This window comes from Gopherus flavomarginatus, chromosome 16, assembly GCF_025201925.1.
Source record: "Gopherus flavomarginatus isolate rGopFla2 chromosome 16, rGopFla2.mat.asm, whole genome shotgun sequence".
NCBI classification, from domain to species: domain Eukaryota; kingdom Metazoa; phylum Chordata; order Testudines; family Testudinidae; genus Gopherus; species Gopherus flavomarginatus.
Window position 1 is genome coordinate 4,671,306 of NC_066632.1, and position 26,793 is coordinate 4,698,098.

At 48.5% G+C, this 26,793-nt stretch overlaps 1 protein-coding gene across 1 annotated transcript in view; it reads right to left on the reverse strand.

Moving 5' to 3' along the window:
• Positions 1–26,793, reverse strand: part of LOC127035326 (complement C3-like) — a 190,556-nt gene that overhangs the window by 136,969 nt on the left and 26,794 nt on the right. Inside the window, exons 19-36 of the mRNA XM_050925059.1 lie at positions 25,743–25,828; positions 25,422–25,561; positions 21,797–22,009; positions 20,734–20,800; positions 20,149–20,235; positions 19,209–19,412; positions 17,557–17,632; positions 13,342–13,501; positions 11,719–11,814; positions 10,263–10,413; positions 8,654–8,817; positions 6,854–7,012; positions 5,489–5,639; positions 4,433–4,484; positions 4,144–4,231; positions 2,224–2,313; positions 1,682–1,787; positions 166–255 (exon numbers count right to left, since the gene is read on the reverse strand). Coding sequence (XP_050781016.1) covers positions 166–255; positions 1,682–1,787; positions 2,224–2,313; positions 4,144–4,231; positions 4,433–4,484; positions 5,489–5,639; positions 6,854–7,012; positions 8,654–8,817; positions 10,263–10,413; positions 11,719–11,814; positions 13,342–13,501; positions 17,557–17,632; positions 19,209–19,412; positions 20,149–20,235; positions 20,734–20,800; positions 21,797–22,009; positions 25,422–25,561; positions 25,743–25,828 — 2,180 coding nt within the window. The remainder of the gene's footprint in view (positions 1–165; positions 256–1,681; positions 1,788–2,223; positions 2,314–4,143; positions 4,232–4,432; positions 4,485–5,488; positions 5,640–6,853; positions 7,013–8,653; positions 8,818–10,262; positions 10,414–11,718; positions 11,815–13,341; positions 13,502–17,556; positions 17,633–19,208; positions 19,413–20,148; positions 20,236–20,733; positions 20,801–21,796; positions 22,010–25,421; positions 25,562–25,742; positions 25,829–26,793) is intronic.

A 26,793-nucleotide genomic window follows, 5' to 3' on the forward strand; every position in this document is an offset into this window, starting at 1 on the left:
GAGCCTGTATCGCACTTGAGAATCACCCAGAGCCCACAGGGAAGGAGGGCCCTGATCGGCGATGGAGGGGGCTGATGCTGGGGGGCCCTGGGATTGCATGTGTGCTTGTAAAGCTGACAGGGGAGCCCCCACCTGAAATGTAAACAGAGACAGGACTCTCCTTACCTTCTGCACACCGGCAGACTTCCCCATGACAGATCTTATTGAAGAGCCCACCCTCTTTAGACGGGTGGTAGAACTTGGTGCACCGGTCATCTAGAGAAAGATCAGAGACACGGATCATTCCCCATCCCGCAGAACAACGGCCACGGTTTACAGCACCTCGGAGACAACCCTGAAGCCCTTACTCAAGCGGAAGTCCCACTGGGTGACCCTGGGGAAGGAAGCAGCAGTCTGTAGGAATGACATTCTTAGCTATAGGAAACCATCAACTTGAAATGATGGGCTGGTGCTTGTTGGAGACACTCTCTTAATCACGCTAGCAGCAAATTCACCTCTGGAGGTAAAACGGGGGGAGAGGGCAAGTAGGATAATTATTGCCTGTAGTCAGAGGTTCCCCTTATTATTTTGTCTACCTTTGCTTGGGTGTGTTAAGGTGATGAGTGTGACCATATATTTCCAGCAAGGGGTAATGTTGGAACTTTAGGAACTGGGAGGTGGGCAGTAAACCAGACTAGACGATCAGGATGGTCCTGTCTGGCCTTAAAGTCTATGAGTCTAAACCTCCTGTGTTCTAATCCAGTAGTTCTCAACCAGAGGGACACATAGCCTAGCGGTACCCCAGGGGGTATGTTAACTTATCTAGGTGTTTGCCTAGTTTTACAACAGGCTCTGGAGCCCTGCACTGGGACTGGGATCCTGCAGGGCCTGTTGCTATAATAGCAGGAGCAAGATAAAAATTCAATAAACAATGCAGGAGCCGGTGGGAGTAGATATTGTGAGGCAGAATGGGAGCAGGATTGAAAAAATAGTCCTCATTCACTGCAAACAACATGACACCTCGGCCAGCAGCCACCGCTCTTTGGCCACTTCTGCGCTGCTGCTGGTGGTGGCGCTGCCTTGAGAGCTGGGAACCTGGCCAGCAGCTGCCGCTCTCCAGCCACTGAATGTCACGACTCATAAGTGAAAACAGGCTCACGTCTCACACTGAAATATAAGTCCAATATTTATATTCCAATTGATTTATTTTATAATTACATGGTAAAAAATGAGGAAGTCAGCAATTTGTCAGTACTAGTATGGCTGGGACACTTTTGTATTTTTGCTTGATTTTGTAAGCAAGTCATTTTTAAGTGAGGTAAACTGGGACTACGCACAACAAATCAGACTCCTGAAAGGGGTACAGTAATCTGGAAAAGGAAGAGAGCGTGAGCTAGTGTAAGGCAGGACATGGGGATTCAGGATGCCTGGGTTCTATTTCCAGTGGTGGGAGGGGACTGTGCGCACGGAAGCTGCACTTAGAGCTCTGAACTGGCAATCTGCTCCCAGCTGTGCTACTAGCTGTCTAGGGCTTACCTGAGGGCAAGTCTCTTAACATCTCAGCGCATCACCTCTGTTACAGGGGGATAATGATGCCTAAATACTGCAGCAAAAGACTGCAAGAGGTAACGATACCAATGTGACCCAGAGCAGAATTTGAAGCCAGGTGCCTTGAATGGTGAGGAGAGCTGTGATCTGTTACCTATGGTGTAATAGTCGTAGACTGTGACGGATGCCGGCTGAATGAGACCAACTTCGAAATACTGGTGAGCTTTAAACTGCAGGCATTCATCCTCTCTGTGAGAAACCTGCGTGGGGGGAAAATAACAGGATTGCTTAGGCTGAAGGGTGGCTGGATGGAAAAGAGAGAATGAAAAAGAATAAAAGAAGGTGAGATGTTGGGGGAAGAAGAGAGGAAAGAGAAAGTGAGGGAGGTGGAGGAAAGAAGAACTAGAGAAGTGAATGACACAGAGAAGCAAATTCAGCCATAATATCAGATGCTGCATTTCCCATTAAAGTCAATGGACCTACATCCACATACACCAGCTGAGGGTCTGGCCCATTCAGTTGTTCCCTGTGGAACGCCTGAATCTGGGCCAGTCAGTCAAATTCAGCCATGGGTTGCAGTTTGTCAACTTGCTGACGTCTGCAGGGATGCCAGGGTGTATCTGGGAGTGCAGTTTGGCTCAGCAGGAGCCCATGAAATTAACACAGGATCAGAGAAGCCCCTTGTCGAGTCTTTACCTTGTCCAGGTAGATCATGAGGTTGCCTCTGTCGGATGGCGCTTTGTCGATTTCAAACTTGGAAATGTATCTGTCGACCCCTTGGGAAAGCTAAATGTGAATAAGGAAAAGCAAGAGGCATTGTGGGTAAGGCAGCATTTCTATGAAAGTCCTGCAGCTGGGTGAAAAAACCCACTATCTCACTACGTGACTCAGTGGTGTCTTGCTTGTGATCACATCTCCCATGATACAATTTGCATGTAGGATACTAACCTGCTATATAATCCACAGATAGGGTTGCCAGGTGTCTGGTTTTGTAGCAGAACACCTGATCGAAAAGGGACCCTGGCAGCTCCGGTCAGCAGTACAACGGGGCTAAGGCAGGCTCCCTGCCTGTCCTGGCTCTGCACAGCTCCCGGAAGCAACCGGCATGTTCGACTCCTAGGCGCAAAAGCGGCCACAGGGGCTCCGCGCACTGACCCCACCCCGAGCACCAGCTCCGCAGCTCCTATTGGCCACAAACTGTGGCCAATGGGAGCTGCAGTGGTGGTGCCTGCAGGTGTGGGCAGCAAGCAGAGCCGGTGGAACATGTCACCACTTCCAGGAGCCACCTGAGGTAAGTACAGCCTGGCTGGAGCCTGCACCCTGAAGCCCCTCCTGCACCCCAACCCCTTGCCCCAGTCCTGAGCCTTCTCTCACACTCCAAACCCCTGGCCCCAGCCTGGATCCACTCCTGCGCCCCCAAACCCTCATCCCCGGCCCCACCCTAGAGCCCGCATCCCCAGCCAGAGCCCTAACCCGCTCCCTGCACCCCAACCTCATGCCCCAGCTCAGAATCTCCTTCCGCACCCAGAACACTTCATTTGTGGGCCCCACTCTGGAGCCCGCACCCCCAGCCAGAGCTCTCATCCCCTCTCACACTACAACCACCTGCCCAGCCTGGTGAAAGTGAGTGAGGGTTAGGAAGAGTGAGTGATATGGGGGGATGGAGTGAGCAGGGGGGCAGATATTGGAGAAGGGGCAAGACAGGGGCAGGGCCTCAGGGAAGAGGCGGGGCAAGGGTGTTCAGTTTTGTGTGAATAGAAAGTTGGTAACCCTATCCATAGCTGACGGAGCTGGTACTCTTGCTGAAGCAGTTGTGCTTTTCATGATAAAGGTCCCAGGTTCAGTGACCACAGTGTACGTATGCACAGTGCTGAAATGTTTAATGAAAGAGGTGCCGGGATTCAAGCAATTTTTTTTTTTTTTTACTTTCATAACTGACGCAGCAAGCCCAGAGGTGCCGGGGCTACGAACTGCCAGGGCCCAGAGGTGCCGGGGCTACGAACTGCCAGGCCTGCACATAGTGGGGGGCGGGGGCAGGGAGAGAGTGGGAGCAGCAGTGTCAGTAGATGTTACTGAGCATGCTTAGTACGAGCCGAGCAGCAACTCTGGGCACACTATAGTTCTGGTTTGGCATCCTGGCTGATTTTATACAGCTGCAGGAGGATAACACCAATGCTGGAAATATCCCTGGGTTTGTTTGCCGAATAATCCATCCTCATTTTACACCAGGACTGCAATTCACTGCAATGACTCCTTCGGCGCCTAGCTTTTCTGTGCAGCCTCTTTTTCTGTATCCACAGTTCTCCAGGCCCAAATAACTCTGCAGCATGTAGGTCAGAGGACCTAAAGGGAAGCCATTTTTTTAAAATTCTGGCCCCACTGTACACTGGCCCCCAAAAACTGCCCGAGGGAGATGACGTTCCATCCCCGACCTGGAGAGAACTGGTTGTGTTTTCCTAAAGCTGTTACCAATCCTTAGAGCTGTCTGGTCTCCCTCCAGGATTAACCCTGGAGCCTGACTATTCATCTGCTGCTTTGGATTTTCTCATCTGAAAGCCCCAGTCGAGCCACTGCATTGTTTATTACATTCCCTGTTCTCAGATTACACTGACGTACTCTCTTAAGATCTTCCACGTCCGGTGAGAAGCCAGTGAGCATGGAGACATCGACGATGGACATTGTGGCATCAACCACACCGAGGAATCTAACAAGGGGAAGAGAAAATACCCTTTTGATCAGAATTCATCACTTGAACATTGATTTTGTGATCGCTCCACCAGCTCCTCTTACTTTATCATAACTTTTTTGGCCATTCCATAGAAAAATTCATAGCCCAGGAGTCTCCATCTACCCCCTGCATCTGTCCATCTATTTATCATCTATCATTAAAGGGCATTGTTCTCACCTGACGCAGATTTTAATATAGACTGAACGCATGGCTCCTTCCGGCTTCTTAACTAGAAACATTGCAGAAGGGAAAAGAAATTAATATCTCAGTGTAAATTTCATGCCAGATAAACCCTCTTTTTTTTTTTAGGTGTACTAACATGGCTTAGTAATCAAACAGGTTCTACAGTAGGTGTGAAAAATCCCTCAATAAACCTCCCCTCCCCTCCAGCAATCCATAAATAACTGCTCCTGTCCCTGGCATACTAACTAAAAAGCCTTTCCCAGCTGGGTGGCACAAACGAAATATAGTCGGGTTATCAGAAAGAGGAGATTGAAACAGAGAAAGCCCATGTGTGTGAACTTGGACAGCTGGAAAAGTTAAGAACAATTTACAGTTGGCTCCTGTTTCTGTAAAAGCAGTGCCAAAGTCCTTAACCCTCTATCCTATGATGGTCTAATATGTGGTCATATCTCCCTCTACTGGCCAGCCATAGCAATCAGCTACTCTCAGCTAAAGAAAATTGCTCCTTTAGACCAAGCAGCAGAGGCTTGTGTTTTGGGTGCTGAAGATCCTGACCTCTGTCCCATGCTGATTTCACACCCATGCTATCTGGAAATGTGTGCACTGGAAGTTTGGGTCTGTAACCAGACTTCCTGGCATGGGCTCATCTCTGCTTTAGAGGGAGACAATACTCAGAGTAGCTGGCCTGTATTAGCTCTGCTGCTAATAAGTGCCAGGATGAGAGAAGGCAGCATCTGCTCCCTTATCTAGAAGGACCCTGCATTGGTTGCAACCTAGAACATGTAGTAGCTGGAAATATTATTTAGTGCCTGCCCTATGGGTATAATTTTGTAGGACTTGGGAACTGGGAGAGTTTGAAGAAGCTTCACAAAAATACTTTCCAAAGTTAAGAATGTGATTGCAGAGATGGCGGTTGGTTTACACATCGGTGTAAATCTGATGCTGTCCATGGAGTTACTCTGGATTTAAATTAGTGTAATTGAGCCAAATTTGTCCAGATCTGAGGACTGACAGCAAGCTTCAGAACAGAAATGACAAGCAATTACTTACCCCCCCGGGCTTCTTCGACCGATACCCTCAGGTCAAACTTCTTACACTGAGATTCATCCTCCGGTAGCTTTGCATTATAAATCGTCATTACGGTTAAGGTCCCTTGTCCAGTTCCTTCTGCCTTCACAGTGATCTCTTCATTCCATTTGGTCTGTAAAGTTGATACAAAGTTAATTTTCTTTTGTACTTCATTATTATTATTATTAAAAGACAGGGCAAATGACGCTAATGAAGAGAATGAAGCTGATGAGATTGACAGTCACTCACCCGGAGGGGCTGGGGGGACTCTGCAGAGACAATAGCAGGAAGGAGAAAAAAGGTTACTTCCCAGGTAGTAACTCTTTGATCTCCAGACGTATTGCTTCTCCAGAGCCAAGCCTAAATAGCAACCCATCCCCTCTTACTTCTGGATTCAGCTCAAAACCACACACTCCAGGTCACTAACCCTGGAACAATTTACCTTGGGATGTGTGAGGCAAACTCCACCCAGCCCGGGCTGCTCACTCAGCTGCAGCGACCCACCCCTCCAACGGAGCCTGCAGTGACTATCCCTGGTCAGGGCCCAGGCCAGATGACCCCCAGGCACAAGAATTTCACTGTCCCCATTAGAACTGAGAGTTACTCTGAAGAACAGTACTAGTTGGCTAGGGACCTTCCTCCGGCCTTGCAGTGTTACAGACTCCCCAAGCTTCTGGCCTGCCCTTGATCCAGTTCCTGTTCCTGCCCCAGCCATGCCCGAGCCTTGTTCCAGCCCACTTCAGCCTCCTCTGTGCCCTGCTCTGACCTTGCTCCAGCCCCGCTCCAGTCTGCATCCGCCTCCTGGCCCCCAAGGCCCTCAGACTGATTCCAACCTGGCTTTAACTGTTGGGCTGCATCTGAACTCTGACTTCAATCCTGATTTGGCTTGTCTGTGGATTCTGACCCACGTCCTGTCCCCAGACCCTGATTTCAGCATTGCCCTTGGCCCAGTCTTGACGCTACAGCCGGCTACAGCCACCAGGCCTGACTGCCTAGAACCTAGGGCCTGACAGGATGTGATGGATTCTCCATCACTTCATGTCTTTAAGTCAAGAATGGATATCTACCTAAGAGACCCCTCACGGCTCAGCTAGAAGTTATGGACTTGATGCAGAAATTAGTAGGTGAGGTTCTCTGGCCTGTGTCATGCCAGAGGTCAGACGAAATGATCATAATGGTCCCTTCTGATCTTAAAAATCTGAGTCAAAAGTGTGAATTCATTTGGATCTGGTGCTGGGAATATGAATTCCCCTCCTCATCCCAAAAGAGTTTGGATAGGAGGTTCTAATCAAATCCCCTTTCTCTATAATCAGTGATCTGTACTAATCACACAGAGAAGCACAATACCTCTGCTGTTCTGGCCACCAGAGCATTCTGGTTTATGATTTTGTAGTTTATCGGACTAGCACGGCGTGGCAGGAGAATAGAAATGTCCAAATCCATGTCTTTCTGCTGCGGAACGTCTATCTGGTACTGCGCAAGAGCCTGGAACACCATGATGGTCGCCTAAAACACCAGGAGGAAGGTAAGAGGGTTACACCTTATTGTCCTATTGCACTGAACATCTGACAACTTCTAAAGAGACTCTTTAATGAAGAGGAACCAAAAATATAATGAAAGAAAACACCAGGGTTCCACTGGGTGTCACGCAGGCAAAGGGTTATATAATAATATTACCTGGCTCCTCCATAGTGTGTTTCATCAGTAGATCTCCAAGCACTTTACAAAGCAGTACAATATCTTTATCTCCGTTTTAGAGATGGGGAAACAGAGGCACAGGGCAGGGAAGTAACTTTTCCAGGGTCACCCAGGAAGATAGTGGCCAAGCCAGGAATAGAACCCAGGGTCAATAAATAAATCATGCATGGTCAGTTAGCTTCCCATCACCCCAAACTATTAATGGGCCAATTGTCAGCTGGACACAGCGCAACAAGATAGTGGCTCCTTGTATGTATATGTAACCCACACACCTCCTGGTGGCACCAAGACCACTTAATGAGAGAAATTAATTAGTGTGCTACAATCTTAGCTAAGGGCTATGTGACTTTTAGCTCCTGCAGAAGAGGCTCACGCATTTAGCTCCTGAGGTCTCAGGTTCGATCCCGCCCACCGACGACCGGGTCTATTGGTGTTACAAATGGGGGCTTGGCCGGGACTTGAACGCAGGGCCTCTTGCTAAATGCATGAGCCTCTCCTGCGTGAGCTAAAAGCCATGTGGCCCTTAGCTAAGGCTGTAGCAGACACAATAATCTCTCTCTCTAAGTGGTCTCGGTGCCACTAGAGGGGACAGAGCACCATACCCAGGAGGTGTGTAGACATCTATACCACACACACCACAGTGTTAGGGATAGAACACATGGCCCGTAACTCCAAAAAGATAGACCACTCCCACTCGAGCCTGTAGCATCCTTTTTGGTAGAGAAAAGACAAGACTCAGTAGCAAGGAATGTAAAGAGGCTTCTCTACTGAGGCTGCTGGACATAGACAGACCCTATAGTTCCTAGTGGCCCCCGAATTCCAGGGAAGGGAGGGATATCTGAGGACACTCCATCTTTATTTAGCTGTCACTAGGGCTTTTATCCTCGCCAGTGCTTCGTGTAAGCACAATTTAAAAACAGAATCCAAAAAAAACATAAGCTTACAGCTCTACTCAGAGATGGATTAAACTCAAATTGATTCAGCTTAGTCATGACTCAATGATGGCTTTGTCATATGGACTCAGACCTTTGGTTGTACACACCTGGTACTCTGTCTCCAGACCAATGGCCAAAAAACAAACAAATGCCAGAATGAGTCCAGATGCGTGTGAGTTTCTGCCCATAGGAAGAGAAGGCCCATTCACTCCACGGGACAATTTGCTGTCTTAAAGAGAAGCATGTGCCCACACCCATCACCTTGGCAGGATGGAGCCTCTAGCGAGAAGATTCAGTCATACTCCTGTGCTGGTCTCTGCCTTAGGTTAACAGGGGCAAAGACCTGATAAGTCACGTTGCCCATCTCCCAGGCGATGCAGGATTGTTCTCTACTGGGCATTCCCCAGGGCTTTCTACAATGACTCAAGTGATCGGAATCCCATCCCTTCCGATGGGAGACCTGCCCACAAAACAGTATTGGAAGGATACACGGGACTATAAGGATCATACTCACTTGGGTAGATCCATATCCTCCTCCGTAGTAGTTCTGCTCTCTCAGCCATCTGACTATGGGACCGGCCAACTCATATTTCTTCATTTTCAGCAAGGCCAGCAAGGCGTACGAGGTGCCCTCTATGTTGAAGGTGCGGGCGTTTCGCTCTTCCCAGCGATTTCCCCCTAGGCAGCAGCAAAGAAGGCAAGCTAAAGGACTCTCCCGAAGGACACCCACTCATTCTGAGCAGATCTGACTGGACCATACCATCGCCTGACTCCTTCCCCAACTTTCTGCATGAAGGATCAGTAAGTCGAACCAACTGTTGCCCCTTTCGGGCTGAGCAGATACCCAGTATTTTGGGTCTTGGAGGATTGTTTCAATTAGGATGAGGAGTTGGTCATAGGCCTCAGGTACGTTCTCTGGTGTAAACCTGATTGCTTATGAAAATGCACAGAAAGTCCCGCTTTCCTGAGCATAAAAGAAACCAAAAGCAGGCAACTTCCTTACTGAAAAATCCCCAAGTTTGCCTCTGAAGTGAGTTCCAGGCCCAACAAGCAATGTCTCTCTGCTTGTTTCATAACACTTCTCCAGGCTTTCAGCTGGTTTCTTCCCACAGGGTGCAAAACCAACATACTAGCCCCTGTGTTTGCAATCAGGGAAACCCCTCAGCCCACATGCCTTAGCACTTGACCTGCTGTGTGCCTTAGGCAGTCTCTACATTGTTTCTAGCTGTGTTTTACTACAAAAAGAGTCTTGATTGCTCCCTCCACTGAGTCTGAAAGAGTGCCTGGCACAACCATTAACTTGAACAAGGGCCTGGTCTACACTTAAAACTTAGGTTGTCATAGCTGTGTCACTCAGGTCATGTGAAACACACACCCTCTTCCAGAGCGCTATAGCTACGCCAAACTAACCCCTAGTGCAGACACAGCCAAGTCAATGGAAAAATGCTTCAGTTGAGCTAGCTACCATCGATCATGGTGGTGGAATTCCTACAGACATGGAAAACTCCTTCCATGGGTGCAGTCTGCGTCTTCAATATGGGGTGATACTGACATAGCTGCTGCACTGTTGCTGTGCTGCTATAGTACCTGTATTGTATTCATGGCCAAGGTCTGTGACTGTTTTGGGATCAAAGACCCACCTGGCACCTTTCATTGTTATATTTAGACAACAGCTTTGTCCTGCCCTGTTTTAACTATCCAAACAATGGGGCAAACTCCATTTTCTTTGTGGGTAATATTATTCTCTATCCTCTGAAATTCTCCTTTGTTCAGTTTCTTCCAGTTACATCCTCTTGACCCACCCTTTTCTCTCTCTAATTGTTTAGATATACATACAAGGCTCTCAGATTGCTCCTGATGTCAAGTAATACCATATATCTCTGCCTTATCCAGATCTCAGACAGATTGGTGTAAATCTGGAATAAGTCCACTCAACCCAGGAGAGTTACTCTGGATTTACACCCAGTCCAATCAATCTCAAATCTGGATAAAAGGAACAAATCCATGCCTGTTATTCATTCCTCATAAATTAATCCCTCTCCAAACTCCTCTGCTTCTCTTCCCTGAACCCCATCCTGACTTGGCCACATCTTTTCAGTACTTGACAAGATGCCCTCATTTACCTGTCGAAGCTTTCATGAGTGCTTTCTCGGTGTTCAGTTTCCCCACCATCGCTAAGGCATAGGATGCAAGAGCCATAGTGTAAGGTCTGGATAGAGACTGGTACCTTTGGGCTAAGTAGTCAGCGGCTTTGCTGATGCTGCCTTCCAAACTCTAGGAGGTGACAAAGAAAACAAAACATCAAATTCATGAGTTAGGCTGTGATTTTGGGTGGTGTTAATATAACACCGACAGACCCTGGTTGTCGGCAGGCAGGATCGAACCTGGGACCTGCGGAGTTAAATGCATGAGCCTCTACTACATGAACTAAAAGCCCAAAGGCTCTAGTACAGATTTATTAATCTCTCTCTAAGTAATCTTAGTGCCACTAGCTGGGACAGAACACCACACCAGGAGGTGTGTGGGTTACATTAAGACATTACGAATTCACGTGGCTTCCAGCTTTATTTAATTTCACAGTAAATTTTGTGCTGGTGAAAGACGGAGGAGGCCAAAGACATGGAAGTGAGATATTTGAAGGCAGTGAAAGGGGACATTTCTGGACCACATGCAGAATGTTATCAGGAATGAGACCAATGACTGTGGCAGGGCCGGCCCTAGCCCAAATGGCGCCCCCAAGTGTCTTTGGCGACACCCCCTCCATTTGTTAAATTTCTGAATACCTTATTTTTTATTGCATTTGTAGCCCATTTCACAACTTCGATGCATGATTAGCATGCAGGATCTATCCACCTCTTCCTGTTGCACTCTGCCCCCTCCCTCAAAGTCATCGCCTCCCCACACACTGGCCCGCCTCTCCCTCTTCTATGTCCCCTCCCCCAAGTGCCTCCCGCCAGCCTCTTGCTGATCAGTGGCCAGCCCGAGGGACCTGCTAAACAGCTGATCAGCAGCCAGGCAGGGGAGAACCACTGTGACTGGTGGATGCTGAGTACCCCCTATTTTTTTTCCCATGGGTGCTTGAGCCCCAGAGCATCCATGGAGTCGGCGCCTATGAGTCTCTTCATCTCTTCTTTGTACATGTCCATCACATCACCTCATCCTCCTCTCTTGCAGCTTCTGTCTGATACCACAGACCAGGGCCAGATTTAGGGGCAGGCAATCCAGGCAACCACCTGGGGTGCTGGACTTGGGGAGAGCGTGTGCTGTGTTCAGAGTGCTGTTTTTGTTGTTAAAGAGAAAGAGGAAATCAAATGTTTGAAGTAAAATGTTTCTGGTATTCCATATGTGGATTCATTTTTCACTAACTTCCTAGAATGTTCTGGACCTATAAGATTTGTTTCTATAAGCTTAGAGGAAACTTTTTTTTTATTTGCTTATATGTGAAATGAATAAATGCAGATTTACTGGCTCCTTCCCTAGCAAATTCCACGTGCCATGGGGCCTGGTTCATAGGGGATGGAAAGATGGGAAAACCTGGGTATGAACATAGAAGTGACTCTACGGTGCAGAGATACTCACGTTGACTTGATCTTTGCAGATTTCCTTGGCCTCTTCCAATGCAATCAACACAAAAGCCGTTAAAGAGACGTCAGGCTCAGCACCCTTGTACCCTCCCTAAAGGGAAGCAAAGGACAGATTTGGGATAAGAAAATCCCCCGAGTACCATGAAAAGAAATAATTAATCCCAGGATCTCAGCATAGGAAAGTATAGCAGAATGCATGCTTCCTAGAAAGCTATCCAAGAATGGACTCTCGGTCATGGCCAGACCTATAGCTGAGCCTCCCTTTTGCTAACGGACACCTGTCGTGCAATGGGCCAGGTTCTGATCTCAGTTACTCCTTTGTCAGTGTGGAGGAACTCCATCCAAGTCAATAGAGATGCTTCATATTAAACCAGCGTGAGAGAATTTAGCTCACCAGGCCGGTGCTCAGATCCCACCACTAGCTCCCAGGCAGCATCCTGTGCATTAATGGACCAAGGCACAGTGACAAAGACCAGTGAAGTACCAAGACACTGCACTCCTCTGGGGCAATGCAAATCACTAAGCCCAGGACAAGGCGCATGAGAGGCATGGACAAGGCATTCTCAGTTGAGGGGAGCTGGCTGGGGAACCAATGCCCGGGGAGATGAGGCCAGGCCAGAACCTAAGTGTCTTTAGTAAATGCTGCAAAACTATCCCCTTTGGAGACATCTTTCCACCATGAGAACAACACTCAAAGCACTAACCCCACCACCTTCTATCTAATAAACCCAGACACGGACACTCTCTAAACCCTGACATGGACACCCCCTTCTGCCCTACACCCTAACACTGAGGCCCCTAACACAGAGACCCTTTAAACCCAGACACTGACAGCCCTAAACCCCAGGGGTGCTGGAACAATTTTTATAGTGGGGGTGCTGAGAGCCATTGAACCAAACTGTAACCCTGTATATAATTGAAACCACTTCAAGCCAGGGGTTGTTGCAGCACCTCGTTCAACCCTAGTTCCAGTACTTCTGCTAAACCCTGACACCTCCTTCAACCCCTAAACCCTAACACTGAAAGCCCTAAACCCCATCCTGACACCCCTAAAACTTGACATTTATGCCCCCAAAATCCTGACACCGACACCCCCTTCTACACCTTAAACCCTGACCCTGAAACCCCCATACCTCAACACTGACAACCCCTTCTACCCTAAACCCTAAACTGAGACCCCTAAATCCTGACACTGACACGCCCAAAAGCCCGACACCAACACCCCCTTTTGCCTAATAAATCTTAACACTGACATGCCCTAAACCCTGGCACCCCTAAATCCCAACCTTGAAACCCTAGCTCCAACAATGACCCATTTTTCCACTCAAACTCCAAACAACAACAAAACCAAGAATGATCTACCCCCAACAAGGGAGAAGTGCCAAAGACTCCATGAAGTCCACGAAGGACTAAATAGATACAATCTGGCCCATTGGGCCTGAATCTCCATTCACTGCTGCTCATGTAACTGTATTGGGAAAGAGAGAGATCAGCCTGTGTGAGCACAGACTTTGGGATGTAGCCCAGTAAGACGTCCCTTTGAATTATGAACCAACAAGTTGCTGTGATGCTTGAGGTGGGTAGTGATTGGTGCGTAAAAGTCAAAGGAAACACGTACAACCATCTCTCCGTGGATTACAGGGGCATCTTCTTGGAAGACTCCGTCTGGTTTCTGCTTTTCCAGGATCAGCCATTTCACTGCCCCACAGACAACTTGGTTTTCAATGGGCACCAGTTTCTTAGCCATGGCAAAGACCTTCACCACATACGCCGTCAGCCTGAGGGCAGAATCAATCACATCATGGTCACTCCTGCCTCCCCAGAACTGCCCTCAGTGTGAAAGCTGGACCGTCTGCACTCAGGTATCAGCTGAGACGATTCACAGCAGTAAATGGAGTGAGGTTCATGTGGGCCAGTTTATGGTAACCTGAGTGAGCAGGAGCTAGGGAAAATGTCACCCCTTGTCTGGGAAAGCACATCCAGACACTGCTGCCCATTACGGCTGGCTCTATTTGAGATGTACCGAGCTCTCACTGCCTGCAGTGGTATGACCAGGATGGTGGGGTTGGGGGCCTGCTGTGGACAGCTGACCCCTGGGAACTGGACCGGAGAGTCATCAAACTCAACTTAACACAAAACAATGAACAGCCATCAAGATGGTAATGGTTAGTGTAAGCCAGCTCCAAACTAGCCATCTAAAAGTGAAAGGACCTGGAGTTCATTACTAAGGCTGTGAATCTGTCATGGAGGTCGTGGAAGTCACAGATTCCATGACTTTCCATGACTTCTGCAGCTGGTGTAGCTAGTCCCAAGGACTGCCTGAGCATCAGTCCTGGGGGCATTGTGACAGATTTTTGTTACCAATTTGCCTGAGGTGTTAGGTGATTAGGCTGATGCCGTAGGATTGTTAGGGGAGGGGTTCAAGGAGCATACCTAGTGTTTAAGTTTTAAAGCTTTATTAATAAAATAACAGCGGTTGGGTGCTTTTTATGTTACTTAGAGGAAGGAAGGAAGCATTAGTGCCCATGCCCTAACCCACTTTCATACTTACGCACGCACAACCCAAGGCTGGCCAAGCCTGGGTGTAACGTAAGAAGAAGAGGGGGAAGGGTGGACAAGAGTTTTGTTCTGTGCACAGCCTGTTCAGGGTCCGCTGTTGATTTTTTTTTATTTGCTTTAGCTTTTAGGAGGATTTTAAGTTTTGGGGAGGTTGGGGAGTGTTTTGTTTAGGGACCTTTGTTTTTGTGCTTTTGGTATCAGTTTAAACTGGCCTTCTGTGGCTTTTTGAGCTTTTTTAAAAACACACCGGCTTTAGGGACACAAAACTGTGGGGTTTTTTTCCTTGCTGGCCTTCACTGTTTTACTAGTTTTTGCAGCCTCTACAGTTTTGTTTAGATGATTTTTTTTACAGCTGATTGGGGTTGGAACCCAGGCCCCGATTCTTCTTGGCAGGCGGCAGAGAGTTTGTTGTGTGCTGCGGCCTTGGGCTGGAGGTAGTGTTTTATTTTTGGACCTAGCTAGAGCGTTGAGTTAACTCATTTCTTTTTTCCTTCCTCCCCCTTCGGCCTTTTGCAACCTGCAAAGGTATTTTTTTACTTCACACTTATGCCTTCAACCCTTCCCCAAATCGTTTTCACTGTGTTTACAAGCATTAGCAATATACAATGCTAGTGCCTACCCAGGGGACCCCATGGGGGCAATTTTACTGTGACTGTGACATTCCCCTCCTTGACCCTGAATCAACATTTTGTTGTGAGCGGTCACCAGTTAGGTTTTCACCCTCCCTCCAACACTGTGGCCAGTGTTAGCGTTGGCCTCCTACACAAACAGCAATATAGCAAGAACAAACGTATTAGGGCAGCAAACAGTGCATACACCAGTAGTGGCTTTTGGCTTTATTAGCATAACACATTTTTTTGTTGACATAAATGCCCCATCCGCATGGATGTGGCAAAGGCAGCTTTTTTTAAATCGAATGTGTGCTGCAACACTGTAAAGGAGGAGGCACTTGTTTGGAATGCGGCGAGTTGCTCCCAGATGTGCATTAATGGGAGAAACACATTGGGAGTAATTTATGCAAAATTAAACACAATATAGTTAGAAATCTTAACCGTACTTTGCCTAACCATGGGCCAATGCACCAAAAAATGTTGCGCCTGAGAGTGTAACAGCAAATCCAGGGGCACCCTGGGATAGGTGGTTTTTCAAACACATGCAGAGGTATTGGTAAGTAGCTGTTCCTTAGTAGAGGTGTATTCCGATGTCTCCCCTTTTCAGCAGATGTGTTGACACACCTTATAAGCATGGCTGGTATTGCCTTTCATTACACATTATCTGAGGGGGCTTTATTGGCCATAGCTGCCAGATGTTGCCCTTTGCAATTTATATGTGCCAATAGTTAGAGGATGTAGTGAGCACATACTGCATCATTGTGTTATTGGGGGGGCGCCACCTCCCACACCTCCCGATGGACCACCCAGTTCCAGAGGCAGCCTTTTTGAAGGCCTGGTTGGATTTTTATGGCACAGGCCCCACTTTTTTTATGGCACGAAAGGCCGTGAAGGAGCAAGCTATGCCTGTGCACTTGTAATTTGTGAGCCTTTAGGCATAGCGAAACAGCCATTGCTTCAGGGAAATTTCTGACTGGGAATGGACTGTGACTGTGGGCTTGGCTACACTTGAGAGTTACAGCGCTGGTGGTGGCTTTACAGCGCTGTAACTTACTCCCTGTCCGCACTGGCAAGGCACATACCGCACTGTATCTCCCTGGCTACAGCGCTGGCTGTACTCCACCTCGACAAGAGGAATAAAGAGAACAACGCTGCTCTTGCAGCGCTGAGGTGCCAGTGTAAACAGTGATTAATCTTACTAAGCTGTGACTGACCTCCGGAACCTTCCCATAATGCTTTTTAAGTAAAGATAACACTCTTTGTTGTGTTGTGAACTCGGGGCTCCTGGAGCTGCTTATCTAAAAAACCAACACAGCTCCTGTTTGCTGTGCATGAGGCAGGCAGGGGGATGAATGTCCACAGCTAGTGTTTGCTTGAGGAGAGAAGCAGCCCGGAGGGGGGGAGGGAGGGTCCGTTTTAGAGCAGCTGCTTATCTGGTCTGAAGGCTATTTGCATTTAGTGAATGAGAGAGGGGTGGGGGAAGGGGTCACAACTTTTAAAATGATTGAAGGTTGGTGCTGTGTATCTTCAAGTCCTTAGAACTTGCAAGGCAGGGAACTGACACAGCGTCAGCTCCAAAAATCCACTCTTTCTGTCTCCCCCACGCTCTCTGTCACACTCCACCCCACCGCCTTCTTTTGAAAAGCACCTTGCAGCCACTTGAACGCTGGGATAGCTGCCCACAATGCACCACTCCCAACAGCGCTGCAAATGCTGCTAATGTGGCCACACTGCAGCGCTGGTAGCTGTCAGTGTGGTCACACTGCAGTGCTTTCCCTACACAGCTGTACGAAGACAGCTTTAACTCCCAGCGCTGTACAGCTGCAAGTGTAGCCAAACCCTGTGACTGAGCAGCTGCAGTGCCAGGGGCCACCCTGGGGGCAGTCTGAGCAGCGGCTGGAGCAGCAGCTTGCTGGCAGCCCCGGAGGCCGTTGGAGAGCAGTCCCCAGGGGCCTTGGTACAGTGGGTGGCTGGATGCAGTCAGACCCTGCCACCAGAGCAGGAGCCAGCTGTCAGCCCCCGGGAATCTCCCAGAGCAACGGTGCATGCGGGACCCCCAGAGCAGCAGCACCCCGAGGACACCCAGAGCAGCAGCGCCCTAGGAGCAGCTAAGAATTAGGAGTGTGACACTCTGACCGGGTGTTTCTAGTAAAAGTCATGGACAGGTCACTGGCCGTGAATTTTTGTTTATTGCCCGTGGCCTGTCCATGACTTTTACTAAAAATACCCATGACTAAATCTTCACCTTATTCAGTTCCAATCCCTCAAGCCATCCACTCGCCCACACTGAACTGTCACTGAAATCACTGGGGGCCACATTTACAAGGTATTTAGGCATCTAAAGATGCAAATAGGCACCCAGCGAGATTTACCAAAGTGCCTAAGTGAGTTAGGCACCCAACTCCCATTGACTTTCAAAGGAAATTAATCCCCTACTCTGCTTAGGTGATTTTGTAAACCCTGGCAGGTGCCTGTCTCATCTCTGGGCATCGTTCCACTGCCATCTGTGGGAGTTGGATTGGGTACTTTTTTCCCATTGTGTGTGTTGAGCTTTGCCCTCTGGTTTTGGGCTGGAGACTGACTTGCTCTGGCTCACACATTACATGTGTAGGGTCAGGCTAACACTGATCAGGAAGGTACATTAGAAAACCCACTGTCCTCACCAAGTGCTTGCTGGCCGGTCTTTGAAAGCGGCGTATGAGAAGTCGGGTTTTTTGTAAACCATCTGCTGCGTGTAACCTGAAACAGGGAGAATAAGAAGGAGCTGATCGATGTCTGGCGAGTGTCTAATGAGGACGTTACACTGTAAGGCAAACCAAGTCAGAGCTGTGACCCCTGCTGCGGCTCTCTGAGTTGTGTGGCTCTCCCTCTTTCTGCAGGTGTCTCTCAGGAAGGACACAGCATAGCAACTCAAGGGAAGCAAAGGCAGAGAGCTGTCGGGTGGGGACGCTGATTGGCATGCGCACTGCACCGTTCCTCACCAGCATGAATCCTCCCTTCAGGGCGGGAGTGGGGCCAAGTGATTACAGTGTATGGGGACTTGGGAGGCGGGATGCCTGGGTTCTATGCCAGGCTCCGGGAGGGGAGGGTGGGTTAGTGTTTGCAGCAAGATGCTGAGAGTCAGGACTCCTGGGTTCAGTTCTCAGTTGTGTCACTCACTGCATGATGCGATGTTGGGCAAGTCACTGCCTGCCTCACTTTCCCCATATTGTAAAAGCTTAAGGGATGGGATATTTGTAGTTCAGACTCCGCACCTAATGTAGGCAGCCCACAAAGGGGCCTTCGATGTAGGGAAAGGGACACCTGTTCCTTCAGGAGCTAGGCTGAAACCTATCAAGTTCTCTCAGTGGTCATGAGATTCTCTCTCCTTCCTTGCTACCAAGTGCCAACCTGACACAGATGTGAACTGTGGGTGAATGGCCTCCACCCCATGACCATCTCATTCCCCACACAACAGCCATGGGCTAGCAATGAACAAGAGCCCAAAAGCCTGGCAGGACTGAAAATGGGGTTGGGCCTTTGTCTGCACAGGAAGGTCTATTCAGAGTTATCATGACTAATGCCGGTGTACACTGGTGGAGGGATATTAAACCTCGTGCTTCAGGTCTTTAACCAACCTCTAAAGGGAGTAGGAGACCTAAAGTGGGAGACAAATTCTCTCTCTATTTTAGGGGCTTATCTGGTCCCCATTCCCATAGTACCTAGAGGACTCACAATCTTCAATGTACCTACCAGGAGTGCCGGAGTGGGGGCTTGTCAGGGGGCTATGACCCTTCCCACTTTTTTCTTATGGGTGAGTGACGGGGGACGAGGGGGCAGAGAGGAGTGAGCGGCAGAATGGGGGCCGGAGGAGGTGGGGCAAGGGCAAGGCCTCGGGGGAAAGAGGCCTAGTGGGGCAGAGTGTGGGTGGGCCTAGCAGGGGGAAGGGCAGAGTGGACGCACGGCCATGCTCCAGGTGCCATTGGGAGCTTGCGGAGCTCCTGCCATCTACCCTCACAACCCCCCTGTGCAGCAGGGCACTGCGACTCTCCCCGTTTGCAGAGGGGGAAATGGACTTGCCCAACATTGCACCAGGAGTCTGTGGCAGAGCAGAGAACTGAACTGGTGTCCCCTGAGTGCCAGGCCAGCTGCCTGATGCCTGACTCTCTATCTGCCACCCAATGTGCTTAACGTGAGGTTTCTGAAGCATTTGGTACCGGTCACTCTCCGACACAGGCTACTGAGCTAAATGGACCTCAGGCCAGTCCTGTGTGGCAGTTCCTGTGCCCCTAATGCGAGCCTGAAGGATTTGCTGTCTGGCATGAGAAGTACTTACCTTGCATGATCAACTTGATGGCTTCCGCCCTACGTTCCACCCCAATCCTTTCCCACTGCTCGGTGCTGTCCAGGTAGATGGTGGCGATGACCGGGGGGGTCATGCCGATCATGTTCTGTTCCCCGCAACCAGACGGTGTCACAATGAGGTGCTTCAGGTTGGCCCCGTCGATGGAGTTTTCGACAATGATTGTCACAGGGTTTCCTGGCCAGGGAAATAACACGGAGTGAATTTGAAAATGGAGAGCAAGTGCTTGTGGGGACAGAGAGACCTCTCTGCGGGCAGAGGCAGATTGAGAGCTCAATCCTGCATGGTGCTGAGCACACCCAAACCCCATGAAGGGATCCTAACCCAGCAACCAATGATCCAGGCCCTGTGTGCTAACAAGATCCCTGCAATGCTCTGAGCATTTCTCACCAAGCCCTCCTAGGTACTGCACTCCAGCCCTGCCAGCAGTGGGGATAGAACCTGGACACTCCCACTCTGAAAGCACCAGCCCTTGCTGGTTGAGTTGAATGGGGTTAAAGGAAGAGTTATTATCCACATTTTACGGATGGGGACCTGAAGCACAGAGAGGCTAAGGGAGCTGCCCAAAGTCATCAGGAATGTCTGTGGCCAAGCAAGATCTTGAACTTAGACTTTCTAAATACTAAACTAGGCCTCAAACCACTAGGCCATCCTGTCCAGAGACATAGACTGCCCCCTGGGTGCTCCTTATTTCTGTGCACCTGTCTCTCCTGTCAGCACCTGCTTAGCCACACACTGACAACGACTTTGCTGTATCTTGGCCATTAATCCTCGATAGTGCATGTAGACAGTTGTAACAGAACCAAGTGGGTAATCGGTCCACCTCCTGTGAGTGTGGCTACCAGAGAATAATTCATTGCTCCCTTCACTCTGTTTCTAAAGCATAAAACTCTTTCAAATCAGAAGCCCTTGCCTTGGATGCTGACTTTGGTCTCCGATTCTGTGTCTGGAACCCTGTCATCTATATCTGCCGCTTTCACCTTCTCTTCCTGGACTCCCCCTGAAACGGAAGGATGAGGAAAAGAGACACTGAAATGCCATCTGTCCAGCCAGCTGAGTTTTGCTGCTGGCCCTTGAATAATACTCTACAATGCTTACAGAGAGCCCTGCACAATCCATTGATGTGCTAGGGCAAAGGGAGGGAGGGGGCAGCTGAGATGGGAATCAGGAAGCTATGAATATAGGGCAGGCAGAGGTGGCTGCATTTCAGTGGCAGCTGAATTGCTCTGCATATTGCTGATTCTAGTCTTCTGTGATGAGCCTGATTTTGACCTCCATCTCAGCCAACATGAAACCAATCCCTCTGAAATCTCCCACGCATGATCAGATGCCAGAGTAGAATTTTTCAGGGAAGTTTGCTGCAGATTTGATTAAGGGTTTGGGTTAGATACAAGGCTCCAAAAACAGAGATGCCCTCACTTAAATATAGATTGTGGAATTCTTTGAGACCTTCAGGATGAGAGGTGCCATGTAAACGCAAAGGAGTGTGGCTACTCACCTGGTCCTTTCGCAGATGGATCCAGTACTACAGACTTAACTGTTTTGGACATCCTCATCCCTTCCGGCTAGAAAGGAATGACAACAGCATAGTAAGCACAGTAGCATTCAGAAACAATGAAGAGCAGAGGGAAAAAGTGAGCAACTTGCTGATCTTGCGATCAGCGTGAATCAGAAGTGACTCCACTAGAAGTCAGCAGTCAAATGAAACTGAGATCAGGGTCCGTCCCAATGAGTCTGGAATCTGACCTCAACCTCAGGCAGCGTCCCCTTTCATTGTGGTCATAGTTAGGATGCATCCAAGAACAAGTCCGTATGCCAAATTCATCCCTAGCATAACACCACTGATTCCACCACAGATGAACGGGACAAATGTTTCCCAGAAGCTGAGAATGGGCGACAGGGAAAGGATCACTTGACAACTGCCTGTTCTGGTCGTTCTGTCTGGGGCACCTGGCATTGGCCACCGTCAGAAGACAGGATACTGGGCTAGATGGACCTTTGGCCTGACCCAGTATAGCCATTTTTATGTTCTTATGAATCTGGCCTACAAAGTCTGGCAGGACGAGGAAGTGAGAAGCTCAATTCATTCCATCATTGCTCTGTGACCTCCCTCAGGGACTATTCTACTCCCTGATCATCACTGGAGGATCCTCCTCTCACCCAGTATTGCAGTGATCTCCTGGGACAGGCCAATGGGATGCCCTTCACAACCCACCAATGCTGCTACTTTGCTCAGCTCTCTCTGCTGGGTGATATGAGGCTCTCCCTGGGTGCACTGATTCCAGCACCCACTGGTCCAAGGAGCAAGACCTGGGCCTGAGGAACTGAACCTAGGTCTCTTACATGACGGCTCAGAGGATCAAGTGCAAGATAACCAGGCCAGCCCCAGCCCTGCTGTAGTTGCCATAAAGGAGGGGAGGAAGTGGGATGAGGATGGAGATACAGAGTGTTAATTTAACAGGTTAAGGTAATTTAACAGGTTAAGCACCAATTCCAGAAGCCAGCCAATCTGGCCTCCAGCCTCTTGCCCTCCAGGAGATATCATGCCCCCTGATACCTACCACAACCTTCAGTTTCTTCTTCACGCCATCAGACACAAAACTGCCCCACACCGCTGCCTTGACCTCAATGTCATGAGATCCCAGCTGCAATGGGACAATCACTAATGGCACAGCCAGGGAGGACTTGGCTTTGATGTTAAGGATCTGCCGGTATTTAGCCTTGGAAGTGGATGCGCTGCAGAAAACTGGGTTGTGCATCAGCTCCAGCCGGACCTGAGAAGAGAACAGAGATTCATGAGAAGGCAGTCTGCACACCATGACACTGTAGGGCATTGATCCAAAACGTATCCTCTGACTAGAGTTTGCCTTTAATCTTAATGAATAACAGACATGGCTGTACTTACAAAGCATGTGACTGTATCCTGACCTCCTTCCTGAGAGGCCCTTCAGGACCACCCCTAGTTCTGTCTTGCCTCACAGAGGCTCTCAGCCTGTGGTATTCTTGAGCGGAAGTAATGAGAGCTTCCTGGTCTGAGTCTGTATGAAAGCTCCAAACCTGGTACCTATTCACAGATTTGTAGACCCAGCCAGAGGAGAATGGCAGTTGGAAGGAGATTTTTTTTAAATCTCCCTCTATATCATGCAATTTTGCCAGAAGCTGGGAATAGGCAACAGATCACTTGATGATTGCCTGTTCTGTTCATTCCCTCTAGGGCCACCTGGCACTGGTCACTGTCAGAACACAGGGCTAGATGGACCATTGGTCTGACTGTTCTTAACTGATTCTATAGCCCTGATCCTGAGCACCCAACAAGGTCAATGGGAGACAAGGGTGTCCAGCCCCAAAGGGATCAGGCCTAGAAGAATCATAGAAGGGAGGTCATCTATTCCAAACCCCAGACAGATTTTTACCCCAGTTCCCTAAGTGCCCCCCTCAAGGATTGAACTCACAACCCTAGGTTTAGTAGGCTAGTGCTCAAACCACTGAGCTATTCCTCTCCACCATTTTGTTTTGGTTTGGCTGTCTGTCAAAGCATTATAACATAAGAACATAAGACGCCGTACTGGGTCAAACCAAAGTTCCATCTAGCCCAGTATCTGTCTACCGACAGTGGCCAATGCCAGGTGCCCCAGAGGGAGTGAAGCTAACAGGCAATGATCAAGTGATCTCTCTCCTGCCATCCATCTCCATCCTCTGATGAACAGAGGCTAGGGACACCATTCTTTACCCTTCCTGGCTAATAGCCATTTATGGACTTAGTCACCATGAATTTATCCAGTTCCCTTTTAAACATTGTTATAGTCCTAGCATTCACAACCTCCTCGGGTAAAGAGCTCCACAAGTTGATTGTGCGCTGCGTGAAGAAGAACTTCCTTTTATTTGTTTTAAACCTGCTACCTATTAATTTCATTTGGTGACCCCTAGTTCTTGTATTATGGGAATAAGTAAATAACTTTTCCTTATCCACTTTCTCTACATCACTCATGATTTTATATACCTCTATCATATCCCCACTTAGTTTCCTCTTTTCCAAGCTGAAGAGGCCTAGCCTCTTTAATCTTTCCTCATATGGGACCCTCTCCAAAACCCTAATCATTTTAGTTGCCCTTTTCTGAACCTTTTCTAGTGTCAGTATATCTTTTTTGAGGTGAGGAGACCACATCTGTACACAGTATTCGAGATGTGGGCGTACCATGGATTTATAGAAGGGCAATAATATATTCTCAGTCTTATTCTCTATTCCCTTTTTAATGATTCCTAACATCCTGTTTGCTTTTTTGACTGCCTCTGTGCACTGCGTGGACATCTTCAGAGAACTATCCACGATGACGCCAAGATCTTTTTCCTGACTCGTTGTAGCTAAATTAGCCCCCATCATATTGTATGTATAGTTGGGGTTATTTTTTCCAATGTGCATTATTTTACATTTATCCACATTAAATTTCATTTGCCATTTTGTTGCCCAATCACTTAGTTTTGTGAGATCTTTTTGAAGTTCTTCACAATCTGCTTTGGCCTTAACTATCTTGAGCAGTTTAGTATCATCTGCAAACTTTGCCACCTCACTGTTTACCCCTTCCTCCAGATCATTTATGAATAAATTGAATAGGATTGGTCCTAGGACTGACCCTTGAGGAACACCACTAGTTACCCCTCTCCATTCTGAGAATTTACCATTAATTCCTACCCTTTGTTCCCTGTCTTTTAACTAGTTCTCAATCCATGAAAGGACCTCCCCTTTTATCCCATGACAGCTTAATTTACGTAAGAGCCTTTGGTGAGGGACCTTGTCAAAGGCTTTCTGGAAATCTAAGTACACTATGTCTGCTGGATTCCCCTTGTCCACATGTTTGTTGACCCCTTCAAAAGAACTCTAATAGATTAGTAAGACACGATTTCCCTTTACAGAAACCATGTTGACTATTTCTCAATAGTTTATGTTTTTCTATGTGTCTGACAATTTTATTCTTAACTATTGTTTCGACTAATTTGCCCGGTACCGACGTTAGACTTACCGGTCTGTAATTGCCAGGATCACCTCTAGAGCCCTTTTTAAATATTGGCGTTACATTAGCTAAGTTCCAGTCGTTGGATATCGAAGCCGATTTAAAGGACCGGTTACAAACCTTAGTTAATAGTTCCGCAACTTCACATTTGAGTTCTTTCAGAACTCTTGGGTGAATGTCATCTGGTCCTGGTGACTTGTTAATGTTGAGTTTATCAATTAATTCCAAAACCTCCTCTAGTGACACTTCAATCTGTGACAGTTCCTCAGATTTGTCACCTACAAAAGCCAGCTTAGGTTTGGGAATCTCCCTAACATCCACAGCCGTGAAGACTGAAGCAAAGAATCCATTTAGCTTCTCCACAATGACTTTATCGTCTTTAAGCGCTCCTTTTGTATTTCGATCGTCAAGGGACCCCACTGATTGTTTAGCAGGTTTCCTGCTTCTGATGTACTCAAAAAACATTTTGTTATTACCTTTGGAGTTTTTGGCTAGCTGTTCTTCAAACTCCTCTTTGGCTTTACTTATTACACTCTTGCACTTAAGCTGGCAGTGTTTGTGCTCCTTTCTATTTGCCTCACTAGGATTTGACTTCCACTTTTTAAAGGAAGTCTTTTTATCTCTCACTACTTCTTTTACATGGTTGTTAAGCCACGGGGGCTCTTTTTTAGTTCTTTTACTGTGTTTCTTAATTCGGGGTATACATTGAAGTTGGGCCTCTATTATGGTGTCTTTAAAAAGGGCCCATGCAACTTGCAGGGATTTCACTTTAGTCACTGTACCTTTTAACTTTTGTTTAACTAACCCCCTCATTTTTGTATAGTTCCCCCTTTTGAAATTAAATGTCACAGTGTTGGGCTGTTGAGATGTTCTTCCCCCCACAGGGATGTTGAATGCTATTGTATTATGGTCACTATTTCCAAGCGGTCCTGCTATAGTTACCTCTTGGACCAGCTCCTGCACTCCACTTAGGATTAAATCTCCTCTTGTGGGTTCCCATACCAACTGCTCCATGAAGCAGTCATTTAAAGTACCGAGAAATTTTATCTCTGCATTTCGTCCTGAAGTGAGATGTTCCTAGTCAATATGGGGATAATTGAAATCCCCCACTACTATTGGGTTCTTAATTTTGATAGCCTCAGGTCCATTGCAGAGCCCCATGAGGCAATGAGCTTACCTTAATTGTTTGTTCCCGATAGTTGTAGAGAATAGCCCGGATTTCCACCTGCTCATTCCTCACTACAGAGTAGGGCAGACGGAGGTCGATGAAAAAATCTTTCATTACTGTTATCTCATAGGGGTGAGCCACACAGATCCCTGCAATGGGGAAAGACCCAGGGTCAGAGACAGGGGGGCTTATACTTTAGTCCTGAAACATGTCTGCTGTCTCCTCGATTGTTCCATCTCACTGTGACCTTTCCAAGGCCCATTGTGGCCTAGGGTCTTTTCCCCATTAGCTTTTCTGCCTGTTCTCTGGAGAGCTCGTTGTGTTCCTCACCTTTGGTCTCTGAAAGGCTCACAGCCAGGACTTCCCAGGTGGTGATGGAATCCTTCAGGAAAATGGACACCGTCTTGGAAGAAATTCTACATGGAAAGAGAAAGACAGAGCCTGTTACAGAAGGAAGGAGCTAGAACTGATGGACATTCCCCAGCTAGGGGGCGAAAATCAAAGGTGGGCAAACTATATGCACATCTGGCCTGCGGGACCCTCCTTCCCGGCCCCTGAGCTCCTGGCCCAGGAGCCTAGCCCCCGGCCCCTCCCCTGCTGTCCCCTCTCCCCCGCAGCCTCAGCTCACTGTGCCACCAGTGCAATGCTCTGGGCAATGAGGCTGCAAACTCTTACCGGGCAGCGCAGCTGCAAAGTCGGCCTGACCCGGTGCTCTGCGCTGCATGGTGGTGTGGCTGGCTCCAGTTGGACAGCATGGCTGCCTGTCCTGGTGCTCTGGGTGGTACAACTGTAACACCACCAGCGGTCCAGTAAGGTAAGGGGGCAGGGAGCGAGGATAGAGGGCAGGGGAGTTCGGGGTGATGGTCAGGGAACAGGGGAGTTGAATGGGGGCAGGGGTCCTCGGGGGGGTACTCAGGAAGGAGGAGGGGGGTTGGATAGAGTGGCAGGGGGCAATAAAGGGCAGCGATTCTGGGGCAGTCAGGGGACAGGGAGAGGTGGATGGGGCAAGAGTCCCGGGAGAGAGAGGGACTGTCAGGGGACAAGAAGCAGGGGTGGTGGGATAAGGGGCAGGGGCCAGGCCACATCTGGCTATTTGGGGAGGCACAGCCTCCTCTAACCAGCTCTTCATGCAATTTCAGAAACTCGATGTGGCCCTCAGGCCAAAAAAATTTGCCCGTCACTGGTCGAGATCCTTCTAGGTTAGGACTGACGTCCATGGTAAAGCCTTCTTCACCCAACTACTGAACTATAGAGCCATCTGGAGAGGAACTCAGCGGTCTAAGATCTGCACCAGCCACAGGACACAACCTGTTTTAAAAGTCTCAAGGGTAGGGATATTAATTCTAGTGTCCCGGTCTAATTCCAAGCAGGGGAATTATAT